The 13365-nt window shown below is 41.1% G+C and overlaps 1 protein-coding gene across 4 annotated transcripts in view; it reads left to right on the forward strand.

The window, feature by feature from the left end:
- CKAP5 (cytoskeleton associated protein 5) overlaps positions 1 to 13365 on the forward strand; it is a 45508-nt gene that overhangs the window by 28244 nt on the left and 3899 nt on the right. For all 4 annotated transcript variants that reach the window (XM_079950387.1, XM_079950388.1, XM_079950389.1 and 1 more), the window contains 12 exons: positions 677 to 812; positions 1920 to 2113; positions 3221 to 3393; positions 4944 to 5117; positions 6146 to 6266; positions 6998 to 7177; positions 7755 to 7942; positions 8621 to 8696; positions 9580 to 9768; positions 9858 to 9995; positions 11116 to 11199; positions 12457 to 12613. In XM_079950387.1, the coding sequence (XP_079806513.1) occupies positions 677 to 812; positions 1920 to 2113; positions 3221 to 3393; positions 4944 to 5117; positions 6146 to 6266; positions 6998 to 7177; positions 7755 to 7942; positions 8621 to 8696; positions 9580 to 9768; positions 9858 to 9995; positions 11116 to 11199; positions 12457 to 12613 (1810 nt within the window). The remainder of the gene's footprint in view (positions 1 to 676; positions 813 to 1919; positions 2114 to 3220; positions 3394 to 4943; positions 5118 to 6145; positions 6267 to 6997; positions 7178 to 7754; positions 7943 to 8620; positions 8697 to 9579; positions 9769 to 9857; positions 9996 to 11115; positions 11200 to 12456; positions 12614 to 13365) is intronic.

Genomic DNA, 13365 nt, shown 5'->3' on the forward strand with positions numbered 1-13365 from the left:
ATGAACAATTACTAATGATTGATCATAACATGAAAGAATATAATAATCAAATTCTATAGATGTGGTCAGCTATGCATGGAATACAAGTCACCATGAACTTAAGGTGAACTGAGCGATGAGGGAATGTCTTGGTGTTTGGAGCAGGTTCGTACAGTATGTGCAGAAACAGAGAAAAGATTATAAGCGAGAGTTCCCAGAATGCAAGAGAAAAGAAGCAATGTTTTCCCATAATGCAACAGTTATGTGCAGAGGGAAAACATATGTGCAGAAGGAAAACTTCCCTTTAGCCTTCAGATCCAGAACTGGAAAACAGTTACCATTCTAGCCAATAGGAATGAGTATTCCAATTTCCATCAGTTCTGCCTTTCATGGCATTTCCCACTCAGGGGGAATATGAACCTTTCTCCCTCCTTGCTGTATCCAGTGGTCCAAATACCCAGGGTGTTCTTTTTTTTAAATGGATTTTTACAACTCGTATATACATCATACAATATCCATCATTTATCCCTTATCCTCATACTTCCCAGTATTCTTTTTCCCCAGTCACTGGAAGGCACAATGTTTGAGAGAAAGACTTGGCAGGGGTGGACTAGGAGCCAGCTCCCTCCAGAATAAGCATACTAATGGCTTCTTCCAGCTTCTGTAAATCTGCAAATATTTCCTCCTCACTTTCCAGGTTGGGGAACCAAAAGATGTTATCCGCAGAGATGTGCGTGCCATTCTAAACAGGATGTGCCTTGTCTACCCAGCCAGCAAGATGTTCACTTTTATCATGGAGGGAACAAAGTCAAAGAACTCAAAACAGCGGGCAGGTGAGATGCTTTAGCACAGAGGTTTCCAAACTTTTCATATTGGTGACACACTTTTTAGACATTCATCATTTAACGACACAGTAATTCACTTTTACTATCAAACCAGAGGTTAAACTAACCCCTTTCCAGCCCTGGGAGAAGTGCGAGGATCATTCATGCAGCACACCTACACACTGCAGCTGACACACTCAATGTGTTGTGACATAGTTTGGAAAGCTCTGCTTTAGCAGAAGCTGTTGGTCACTAAAATGCACTGCAGATTAGGATATTAAGTTTACAGAAACAAAGCCTTGTGGTCCCTTATACTACAATAATTACGGCATAAGAATTTGTGGACTTGAATCCATTTCAACATAGGAAGCTGCCTTATGCCATTGGCCCACCTAACTCATTATTGTCTACCTTGAGGGTATGGCTAATGCAATGCCCTCCAGATGTTGCTGTACTAAAGCTCCCATCATACCTGACCATTGCCAATGCTGGCTGGAGCTGATGAGAACTGTAATCCAATAATATCTAAAAGGGACCACATTGGCTACCCTGGTCGACACTGGCAACAGTTCTCCATGATTTCAGGAAGGTGCATCCTGATGCCAGGATATCCTGGCATTCGTAAGCTAATTTTCACCCATTATGCATTTTTTACAAAAATCATTATTTCTATTCAGCTAAAGGAAACTGAGGTTCTTGATGAGTTGTAATTCAGAGGCTTTATGCCGGAGTTTTGGATTAAGTTTTTTAAGCAGTGCTTTCTTGAAAACTTTTAAGCAAATGAATGAAGAATGTGAACTAACAAAGACTTAATTCTGGTTTACTCAGCATTCTTGAAGACAAAGGATTGCATCCATTTTTCTTCATATACACAGTAGAGCAATTGAAAGTAATGTACATTTGCTAACTAACATAGATCTATTGATTTAATTGATTTTGTACTCTACCTTTCCCTTGCAAACACATGGGGTTCATAAAATTACTATAAAAGATTCTATTTTTATTCATAATAAATCAGATTTAGAATATACAAAAGCATCAACAAGTATTTCATAAACCAAATGGGTGTAGCCTTTTGTTTTCATAGATGTCCATTTCTGTTTGGTTTCTCTGTAGAATGCTTGGAAGAGCTGGGATGTCTTGTTGAATCATACGGCATGAATGTGTGCCAGCCAACTCCAGGCAAAGTCTTAAAGGAAATTGCCATTCATATTGGTGACAGGGACAACACTGTCAGAAATGCCGCACTCAACACCATTGTAACAGTTTACAATGTTCATGGAGACCAAGTGTTCAAGCAGATTGGAAATGTGAGTAAACCAAAATGGACAGGCAATATTTAAAATATTGAATGTTTAGTAGTGTGTCACTCAGGTAATGTCATGAATGGATAATCAAGTTCCTCAGGTCAGTTGCGATTAATGTTGAAAGCTCTGTTTGAGTGTCAAGAGCAAATATACAAGCCACTTATCCTCGTCTCACAATCTGGCCGTGGCATACTGATACAGTGAGACAGCTTGAGACACAAAGCGGAAGCACATAATATATTCCATGATTCTTGTCTGCACTGCGAGGTGCACTGGGAGTAATAGGAGCACCTGGAATGCACCATAGGTAACTGCAAGGCAAAGAGAATAGGTTGGTTTCCAAAATTGACAAGGAATTTGGGGAAGCAGTAGCCCCTTTGTTTTATTACATAGTTGTGCATATAGGAGAAGATAAAGTTGCTCTCAGATCTTATTGAAAAGTAGCTTCACATGGTTGTCCTCTGAGGTGCCATTTGATAAGAGGGGCTGGGGTGCACTTGCCTACAGAAAACTAGAAGAGGAAGTTCCCAAGGGAAATGACCGCCTTCAGTCTTTGGTTCCTTTTAGTCCATAACCACTCTTTTGATTCCTAATCAGGATTATATGGGAGGCAATGAAGCTTTGGCTTTTCCTTCCTTCATGAATACCTATTTCTCTAATTCCATCAAATTCTTCATAAATAGATGTTGCTTTTTCAGTGGTTCAGACTATATAATTCTTCACTAAGCAAGTATTATTGGAATCATATTTTTCCCCCAAAATTGCTGCTTCTCCAAATTCCTTTAGCCTGTTTCCCAAACTGGACTATGTTTCCTTCACAGTGCTGTAGAGGGTGGTGTTGTGTTGGTATTTTATTTAATTAAATGCCAGATTCTGCCTGTTCCTACTTGATGCTTGAAGGAATTTTGGTACACTTTATAACTAAACAGGCAGTACAGCAGTAGGCATAATTGCTGAGTACAGGAACTAGGCTAAGGGGTGGGGTTAGCTGTATTGTAAGTCTAGTAGTACACAGGAACAGCAAAGGTTTTGAAACACTCTTAATGGCATTGGAGTCTGAACTAAGGAGCATACCTGTCATGGCACTGAAAAGTTGCTGCTCTTGTACAGCTTTCGGAGAAAGACATGAGCATGTTGGAGGAGCGAATAAAGCGGTCTGCTAAGAGGCCAAATGCCACTTCAGCAAAGCAGGTGGAAGAGAAACCACAGAGGGCTCAGAGTGCCAGTGCCAATGCTAACATGCTGAGGAAAGGACCGGCTGAAGACATGTCTTCCAAACTCAAGTATGTAAAGTGGGAAAATGCAGTGTTTGCCTGACATTTCCACAGTCTGTGCAAAAAGCATACCTTGCTGTTGCCTTGTGTTTTTGTCTTTTGTTTTAATCATCTATGTCTGCATGTGTCGCAAACTGCAAAAAAAATGCTGCAAATCAAAATGTTTGAACCTTACTTCATTTGTTTTGTCGTGTCTTGAATGCTTTCTAAATGGTATTGTGCCTTTTTTCACTGCTTCTCCATGGACAGAATTATGTATCGCACTTATAGGATGTAAGTACTGACCACTAAATCCTTGGTAGCAGGGCTCTTATAGCTTTGTCTTACCTTTCCCATGCCCTAATCCTAAACATACTTGAGAATAAGTCCCATTGATTTCAATGCAACAATTCATATTAAGTGTGCTGTTTGGGAAGCCTGGCTTCAAGTTCCATCTTTGCTGTGAAAATCATTGAGTGGTGTCAGGCAGGTTGCTGTTTCTTGGCTGTGTTTGTTTTTTTAAAATAATAATGATAAAGTGGCTTACCTCTCAGCTGTAAAAGAGCTAAACTTTGCAATTTTCAGGAATCTGACTAGTGTCAGCAGGGATACATTGTAAGACCAGATTGTTTTAACCCTTCCAGTCTTGAGTCACTGGTAGAAGATTTGAGATACCTGGAGCCTGACCAGCATCAAATGTAATGCAACAGCTATTATTTGGGAAGCTCATATAAGGAAATTAAGAAGTAAATCTAAGCTTAAAACCACTTCTGGAAATGGAAAGCTTCTTGTTCCTAATGCCATGTGCTTTTTTCTATTCTAAAATGCCCTTTTGTGTAGGCAGGCTCTAGCAAAATAGGCATAATGGGGAGTTGAATTTGGAGAGTGCAAAATTCATTCTAGGGCATTTTGTGCTTGCTGGGCTGCATTTACTGTAATGTCTTTCCCTTATATGGGAAGAGAACCGAATAATGAACCTACCAGGATTGTTTTACTCTCATATTCAGTTTAGCATTGTGCAGTAGAGCATGTCTTTGCTGCTGCCCCTGCTGCAAGGCCTATAGGTGTTGAGGGGAAGCCAGCAGCACAGTATCAAAAAGTTCTGGATTCCCAGCACCTACGGTAATTGCTGATGGGGCTGAATAGATTTCCTTATCTATGTTGATATGAAAGATTAGGAACTAGTGATAGATGCTAGCATGGGTTTTTGCATCAGTCATAATAATCGGGTCCACAAATGTTAGCTTGGCTTAATAGCCAACCATTAGTTGTGATCACTATGAACTTTTCCCCAAATCCTGCAAAAGCCCAGAGAGAAAGAGAAACCTATTTTCTCTCTAGAGTCCTCTGTGAACCGCAAAAAACTTGGGGATAGGATGGGTAATTGATTTGGCTGTGCCTCTTGCAAAATCCTATCAGGAAGGGAGAGAAGGCACTGTTCTCCAAGTTATATGCTGCTTATGGAGAACTTGAAAAGGTTTGTGTGCACTGGGGGTGTGGGATGGAGGGGCAGTCACCACGGGTGATGGGTAGGTTTGTGGAACCCTGATAATAAAAAATGCTTTTCTTGGTTTCTGTAGCCAAGCCCGTAACATGAGTGGCCACTCGGAGACGACGCATGCAGTTCCACGGGAGTTTCAACTGGATCTAGATGAGATAGAAAATGATAATGGCAGAGTGCGATGTGAAATGCCAGCACTTGTCCAGCACAAACTGGATGATATATTTGAACCAGTTTTGATCCCTGAACCCAAGTGAGTGCAGATCAAGGGCTGCTAATGAGGCAACGGGGGGGGGGGGAGAGAGAGGGGTATATCAATCTCCTATATGAAGCCAAGTTCCCTTATATAAAGGAAGCTTCAGGGAGAAGCTTTAAAATGTGGAAACTATGTGTCAAACCAGGAAGGCTTTCAAACTGTACTTTATATAGCTGCTTATTCTTTCAAATATCATCTCCCTTCCCCAAATATTTTTATTAGCCACATGTTCAATGGCTAATATCTTCATTCACATTTCATGCTAAATTCTTACCAGAGGTATGTTCAGAATGGTGTGCATTAAACATGGTATTGCTGTGCAGCTATGGAATTTACATGTTGCTACACTGGGCATCCTGAGAATGGTATGGTTCCCATTGAGGTCACAGGGCATATTTTTTCTTTCTTAAAGGCTAAGGCAAAGGTTGGAGGTTGGGTTGGGGTATGGAATCTTAAAGCTTATTGTGGACAGTACTATCTCCTGTTCATAGCCTTTGCCAAAATGTTCAAACTCTTTGAAAGCCTGGATCTTGAAAGCAGAATAATGATGGAAAGGGTCAGATATATCAACATTTTATCTGCATAAAAGGTTTTATGGTTTACTTCGCCAGTTATGCATAGCCATTGTTGTTATGTGACAATACTCTCTGGTAAAGAGTACCAACACCCCTCTTTTTGCTGCCTACAGCAACCTTTTTCTGCTGGCACCCGCAACATTTCTTTAGCAAGATATGAGTACTGGCACCTTTCCTTAACCCCCCACTCTACGCAGCCCTTGATAAGAGAGATCCAAACATAACTCTGGGGACAACATACTGAGTGGGGTAGGGTTGCCCCCATTAAGGTGGCTTTTGTGTAATACCACAGACATTAATCAACTTGCTCCATCCACTTTAAAGAAAATGGGGTGCTTTTAATCTGAACTGCCTGGAGATGACAAATTGCTTCTAATCTTTTAACCCAGGGGCCTAAGTGACTTACTGAATCTACTGCCCTTTAAGCTATAACACTGTTTCTCCACCCAGGATCCGTGCCGTCTCTCCACACTTTGATGATATGCACAGTAACACAGCTTCCACCATCAACTTTGTCATCTCCCAGGTAGCCAGTGGTGATATCAATACTAGTATCCAAGCTCTAGCACAGGTGAGTGAAGGCCTCTCTGGTTGGCAGCTACATAACACTGATGGGGTCAGCAAGTAATATGCGAGAGTGATGAGTTGCACATTTGGTGGAGCTGAGTGTTGGTGACACAAGTGCCACTCAGAACCTCCCTGGTGACAAAGCCAAGTGCACAGGGGCCATCTGACTCGCTGTTCTCGACGAGAAAGAAAAGAGGGTGTTAGTGCAAAATGTCCTTTTCCATCTCCCAGGTGGATGTCTGATGCTTGCTTCAGCAGCACATATACTAAAAATCTCACTACCATAACATTGGCTGGTTTAAGCTTGATGGGGCCTTGGGTTGCCTGTTGATGAGATACAGGCAAGATGGGGCAGGCTCATTGCTTGCCTTGCTATGTGTTGCAGCAACGGAGCAGATTTCATGCATGAAAATGAAACACCAGAAAATGTTATAGAATCATTGATAGGCTCTTAATTAAGCTTTAGGTAATTAAACTATGGTCTGGCTTACTTGGGTTGTAAAAGTGGGTTTTCTTAGGACGTAAACAGTATGTCTGTTGGTACAGTAGATAACAGGAAACTATATGGAATAATTTCTAGTTTATTGCAGCAAAACCAGAGTTTTATGGCAGTTTATATATTTGTTATACTAAATTATTAGCCTTTAAGGGGCCACAAGACTCTTCATTTTTCATGCTATTTATGGAAATGATACCATTATTAAAAACTTGCTATAATGTTGGGTTTGTCTGCAGATTGATGAGGTTTTGCGACAAGAGGACAAAGCAGAAGCTATGTCAGGCCACATTGACCAGTTTCTAATAGCTACCTTCATGCAGCTGCGACTCATTTACAATACGCACATGGCTGATGAGAAACTAGACAAGGATGAGATAGTCAAGTTGTACAGTTGCATCATTGGAAACATGATTTCGGTAAGGCTTTTGATCGGGAAAACGTGGTGGAAGTTTCAGCCAGTAGAACCAATTAATAGTGTCTTTAGTTTTTGTTGCGCTATACAATTGCCTCTTAAAGTACTGTAACACTTCTGTGCTGCAAACTATTTTGGTATCTAGGTAGTTTACAGCCTTGATCCACTCTGGATGGACTCCTGTACCTGCAAGTTTCATCCTGCTTTGTGAAAAAGGAGGAAAAGTTGCAGCCATTAAAAAAAATTCTATTATAGAGCTGGGGACCTCTTTGGATTTAACCGGAAAGCCACAAGAGCAGTTCTGAAGCATATATGGTTTCTTACAGATACAGATTAAAAGCAAATCCTATACTGATGCTAATCCCTAACTTTTATCAGTATTTTTATCATTCTTGGCAGTAAAAAGCTTCAGTGAGATGTATGAAAATAGGTATTTACTTCCCTCAAATCAGTAAAAATGTAGGTTTTTCTCTTGTAACTTCTAGGTAGCAGCAAGAAATGGAGTTTTGGGGTGCTAATCTAGACTGTAGTGTTTTATCCTGAATATATCCTGGTATCTAACACTTGAATTCCATTGGCAGTTGTTCCAGATTGAAAGCTTAGCCCGGGAGGCCTCTGCAGGAGTGCTGAAGGACTTGATGCATGGCCTCATTACCTTAATGCTGGATTCGAGAGTTGATGATCTAGAGGAAGACCAGCAGGTTATCAAATCAGTCAACCTCTTGGTGGTAAAAGTTCTGGAGAAATCTGATCAAACAAACATATTGAGGTAAATAGATTTTTGCTAAGGGCAAACATCTTAACAAATCCCTCATCACTGCAGCCTCTTACCACAAGACTTAGCATGTGCTACAATTTGAACACCTGCTTGATGAGATATTATTGGTCTAGTTTATTACCGCATTGTCAGATCTTTCTGCAGTTGCTGATCAAGTTACACTAAACCCAGGCAGTCATTTAACCCTGAGGTTTGTTCAAATCTCTGTGCTCTACGGGTACAAATCTGAGATCTGATCCAGTCTTATCTCTAAAAATGCTGAATGATATCATTCCCTTTATCGGTTTTTGAATAACTTGAGCAGTCTGGACCTCTCTTTAAATCTATTTTAATTTTGATGCTCCAGCAAGTTTTGTTGTATTTATATTGGATTCTCTCCCCACTCCCTTTCATGGTTTTATGTTTTACTTTGTATTTCAGTAGTTTTTTTACCTATTTATTGTAAGCCACCCAAAAAGCTTGAAGTTTTAGAACAGCATGCAAATGTAAATAAAAATAAAATTACATTAAATTATAAGATAATAATAATGAAAATGTTGATATTGTGCAAGAAATTGCATAGCACTGTGTTAAGAAGCTGAACTGGCCAATCAATTTGTGTTGTCCCATGTATTTCTGGAGATATTTGTGGAATTTGTATAGTTAATGCTTCATTTTTTTTTATCCTAGTGCCCTGCTTGTTCTTCTCCAGGATTGTCTATTAACAACAGCAAGCTCTCCCAAGTTCTCAGAACTAGTAATGAAGGTGTGTATTGTTCTTGTTCTGTTTTTTATTTCAATTTTCTATTGCATAGTGATTGTGTATTAGCAGACTCACTCATTACTCCTATTCATGGTCCTTCTACAAAAAAGTGTGGTTATTGGCTGTACTGGAAATGACTCTAGCATGAATGTACAACTTAATATTGCCTGATTTGCAAATCACATTAAACCTCAGTTTAAAACAAGCTATAATTGATGTGAATGCAGAACATGCTTGTTTGTTCTGTTGAGAACTTCTTGCTTCTTTTCTGCACAGTTTCTGCTCTTGCCATGCTTCTGGGGAACAAGCCAGAATCTGACTTCTTGTGGCCCCTGGGTTTGTGGCTTGTCTCTCTCCAAACAAACAAGAGTACTAACCAGGGTTTGTTCTTTCCTTAATGCCTGTGATTTGTTTGGGAGAAAACAAACTCAGGCCCAGACATCACAACATGTCAGGTTCCTGCATTTCCCTAGACATGTGAATGCTCAAAAGCATGAAAGGGGACATCTTCATGGCCATTGTGCCCTCCCCCCACTCCCCAACCTTCCCTGCATTGTGTGGGAAGTCTGCAGGGGGCCTCCGCTCACAAGTGCAGGATGAGTCTACTCCTATTCAAGCAAATGCAAGTAGAAGCCCCCTGCAAACCTCCTCACACAATGCAGGGAAGGCTGGGGACTGAGTGGGAGGCTGCAACATTTACAAAGATATTGCAGACAGGACTTGGGGCATTCTTATGTTTGGGCAGGCACCAAGCCCATTGTGAAGGAATAATCCACATGTTATATCATTTTAAGCTCAAAGAACCAAGTTCTTAGATTACTGTGAGGACTTGCTTTGTCTTAATGTTTATCAAAGAAACCATCTACCTTTCCCCCCTCCCCCACAGTGTTTATGGAGAATGGTAAGGCTTCTCCCTGAAACTATCAACACTATCAATCTGGACCGAATCATGTTGGACATCCACATCTTTATGAAGGTCTTTCCAAAAGAAAAACTAAAGCAGTGCAAAAGTGAATTCCCAATACGGACGCTGAAGACTTTGATTCACACCTTGTGCAAGCTGAAGGGACCCAAGGTGAGAGCAGACTGCTTCACCCCAAGGTGCTTATGATCTCTGGAATAACAAAAGGTTTCTTAATTAAAAGGTATCACACTTCTTCCTAGCTTTTGGATCATCTAACAATGATAGATAACAAGAATGAGTCGGAGTTAGAGGCCCACCTGTGCAAAATGATGAAACACTCCTTGGACCAAACTGGAAGCAAGTCTGACAAAGGCACAGAAAAGGGAGCTTCTCGCACAGTACGTATTCCATATTTTTAAAAATTGTTAAACATGACACCCAGGTGTGAAGCTTGTTAGTTTACTGAGCACACAACTGGAATCTTTTCTGAATTGTGTCGTGCTTTTACCTTGGACCATTCAGAAGACTGATTGAGCTCTTCAAGTATCTCTGTTCACTTTTAAAGGAAGGAGAATGCAGCATGATCTGCCTGTCTTGCCTTCCTCTTCCCCTTTCATGTGTAGCCAACAGAAGAGAAAGCTGTGTGAAGAGGCAGTGGCTTGCTTCTTGGCATAAACTGTCTCCTCTAGAACAGTAACATTGAAATTCAAATCCATACAAGCTTGGTGCAGCACAACTGCTAGCAAGTACTAATGTTAAAATGTACATTTTTAATTTAACCTTGTTGAATCTTGTGTCTCTTTAATTACAAGGTTAACATCTTATTCTTACTGGTGTGTGCTAGTGCTAATGCCCATTAGCCCCTTATTATCTCAGCTGGTTCCTTGAACAGCTGGGTGCTAGGACTCCCCCACCACCACCACAAGGTTAAAAATGTCTATGTTCTGTCCAGAGGTTCATCTGAAACAGAATGTGGAAACAGTGATTCTCACCACTCCATATGTATGTATGTATGTATGTATGTATCATAGGTTGTAGAGCTTCAGAGCAGGATAGCCAAGAGGTGGAAGAGGGCACATCTGTTTCTTCGTCACAGTACATCTTTATTCCTGCTTGGGGTTGGATTCTCACACAAACCTACAACTGACCATAAACCTGTATCATTGCACGGTGGTCGATGCAAGTTCTTCCCAGTCCAGTAATCCTGTGCCTCCAGGTCACCTAGTGCATTCATGGTTGACCAGGTCTTGACTTATATTGCAAGACCTGGTACAGTTCTTGGCTATTAAGCACCATGTCATTGCATAGACTTACTACTTGTTGGTGTTGGAGATTCCTAATTGTGCAAAATGTATGGAATCTGCAGCTGACCACTCTTACTCTAATAGCAATAGCAACCAACACCTACTGGTTCAATTAGGACAACTTTTCTGCCCTTTATTATATTTATAGAAATGCTTCAACTGTCTAAACTGTCACCCCTCTATTTTGGTAATATGTCTCAATTTCTTTTTATAGGATGAAAAGACACCAAAGGCCAAAGTGAATGATATTTTAGCAGAGATATTTAAGAAAATTGGGTCTAAAGAAAACACTAAAGAGGTGAGGGCTTTATTACCATGGTGGGAGGTGAAAAATTAGGAACATTGGTACTTATAATGAATTCCCAAAGGGCTCATTTGGGAGTGTTGTCCATCATGAAATAAAGAATATAGTGAATGAATTTGATTCATGAGTCTTAATGAAAACCAGCTATTGGTTGATTAGCAAAAGAAGAGTGGATCCTAGATGCACTCTGCATTCCAGCAGGAGGTAATCTTCACGGTAAGTACCAGTCCTCCTTTGCCTGTTGAAGTGGGAGTCTTTCCAGATTGGGATATTTTTTTAAAAGCACTTTGATCACCTGGATGATCTAAATCACTGTTCTCTCATGGTCAGAGCACTTTCTGTAGCGCTCCAGTGCTACTATACACAGAGATTGGGACATTTTAATGAGAGGGGTGCTAAGGTGGCAGCTGTTGGAAAGTGCTATGATGCATAGTGCCACAGGGTTACATTGTGCCTTGCATGCCAGTGTAATGTATGCTGGCTGATTCACCTGGCTAAGGTAAAGGTAGATATGATTGTTTCCTCATCTGGATGGGTTAAAGGAGTCATATTGCTCTCTTGTTGAAAAGCAAATGTTCGTTGTGTGAATGTCATTCTGTGGACTAGTTATAATTACAGTGGTATCTCTGATTAAAAACTTCATTCGTTCTGGAGGTCCATTCTTAACCTGAAATTGTTCTTAACCTGAGGTACCACTTTAGCTAATGGGGCCTCCCGCTGCTGCTGCGCAATTTCTGTTCTCATCCTGAGGTAAAGTTCTTAACCCAAGGTACTACTTCTGGGTTAGCGGAGTCTGTAACCTGAAACGTTTGTAACCCAAACCGTTTGTAACCTGAGGTACCACTGTATTGTTATCAGTGCTCTGGATGGTGGTAGATGTTAGGAGTGTATACCAACCACAAGTTTAGGTTCAGACCCTGATATGGCACTTTGGAAAACAGCCTGCCTCAGTCTGAGGTGCTGAGTCAGTCCAAAACCATTTCACATTTCCTCGTCCCAGTTAATTAATGGGAAGTAATACACACACACACCATTTGACAGACATGGATAAAATTTGCTGGCATATAAGCCCCTCCAAAGCAAATAAATCCTGCCAAATTAAAAGCAGTTTGGCCCTGGGCCTTTTGTAGTGGACACCTTCAAACTCTGTTGTGTTTACCAGTTTTGCAGCACACTCACCTTTAACCCTAAAGCTGGTGATGATTTTGTAAACATGTAACTTTTGAATGACTGAAGCTCTTCTTTCTGCAGGGTCTGGCAGAGCTTTATGAATATAAAAAGAAGTATTCTGATGCAGACATTGAGCCCTTCCTAAAAAACTCCTCACAGTTCTTCCAGAGCTATGTGGAACGAGGTCTCCGACTGATTGAAATGGAAAGGGAGGGCAAAGGGCGCATTCCTTCTACAGGTAACTCCCAGAGCACTGTGACAGCGTGGACTAGAGGGAGCCAGTGGCTGCCATCCTAATGCAGCTGTCAGGCTTTCTCCGAGTTAGTAATTGACTGTAGGCGGCTTCAGAAATAATTCACCTGTTCTTTTGTAACTGGTGGTATGAAATATAGGCATGAAATTAAAACATTATAGGGCAATTGCACAATAGTCTCTCACCAAGCATATTTCTGTTGGCCTCAGGAGGTAATTGCATTTGACTTTCCCCCCTAAGAGCTGGTTCCTGGGCTACGTAGAAGCAAAGAAAATTGTATGTCCCGATCCACAAGCTTCAGATCAGCAAGTCCCACCATCCCATGTTAGAATGCAAGAGGGGAAAGCAGCAGCACGAGTCATGGGTCACTTGCGCATTGCCTTTCCTAATTGCTTTGTAACATACGTAAAGGCTTGTTCTCAGCCTTCCTATCCACGAAAACATTAGTAAAAGCAAGTAGTCTGCAAAGTCACAGCTGCTGTGAATCAACAATGTCACTCCCACTACAGAAGTAGGCATATTAAAAGACCTCTGAACCGATAAGGACACATCCTGGCATCCGAACTACACTGGGGCCACTGCAGCTTGGCTCATTTTTCTCCACCTCTTAAAAATCATCAGAAACCTCAGACTGCTACATAGGAAGAACCCACATCTTGGTTCTTTCCCATAGCCAGTGTTGCTCCCGTTTCAGGAAAGGCAGTGCTGGCAGGAGGAGGAGCCATGCGGTGGACTCA

Source organism: Podarcis cretensis (assembly GCF_951804945.1).
Source record: "Podarcis cretensis genome assembly, chromosome: 1".
Classification (NCBI taxonomy): Eukaryota; Metazoa; Chordata; class Lepidosauria; order Squamata; family Lacertidae; genus Podarcis; species Podarcis cretensis.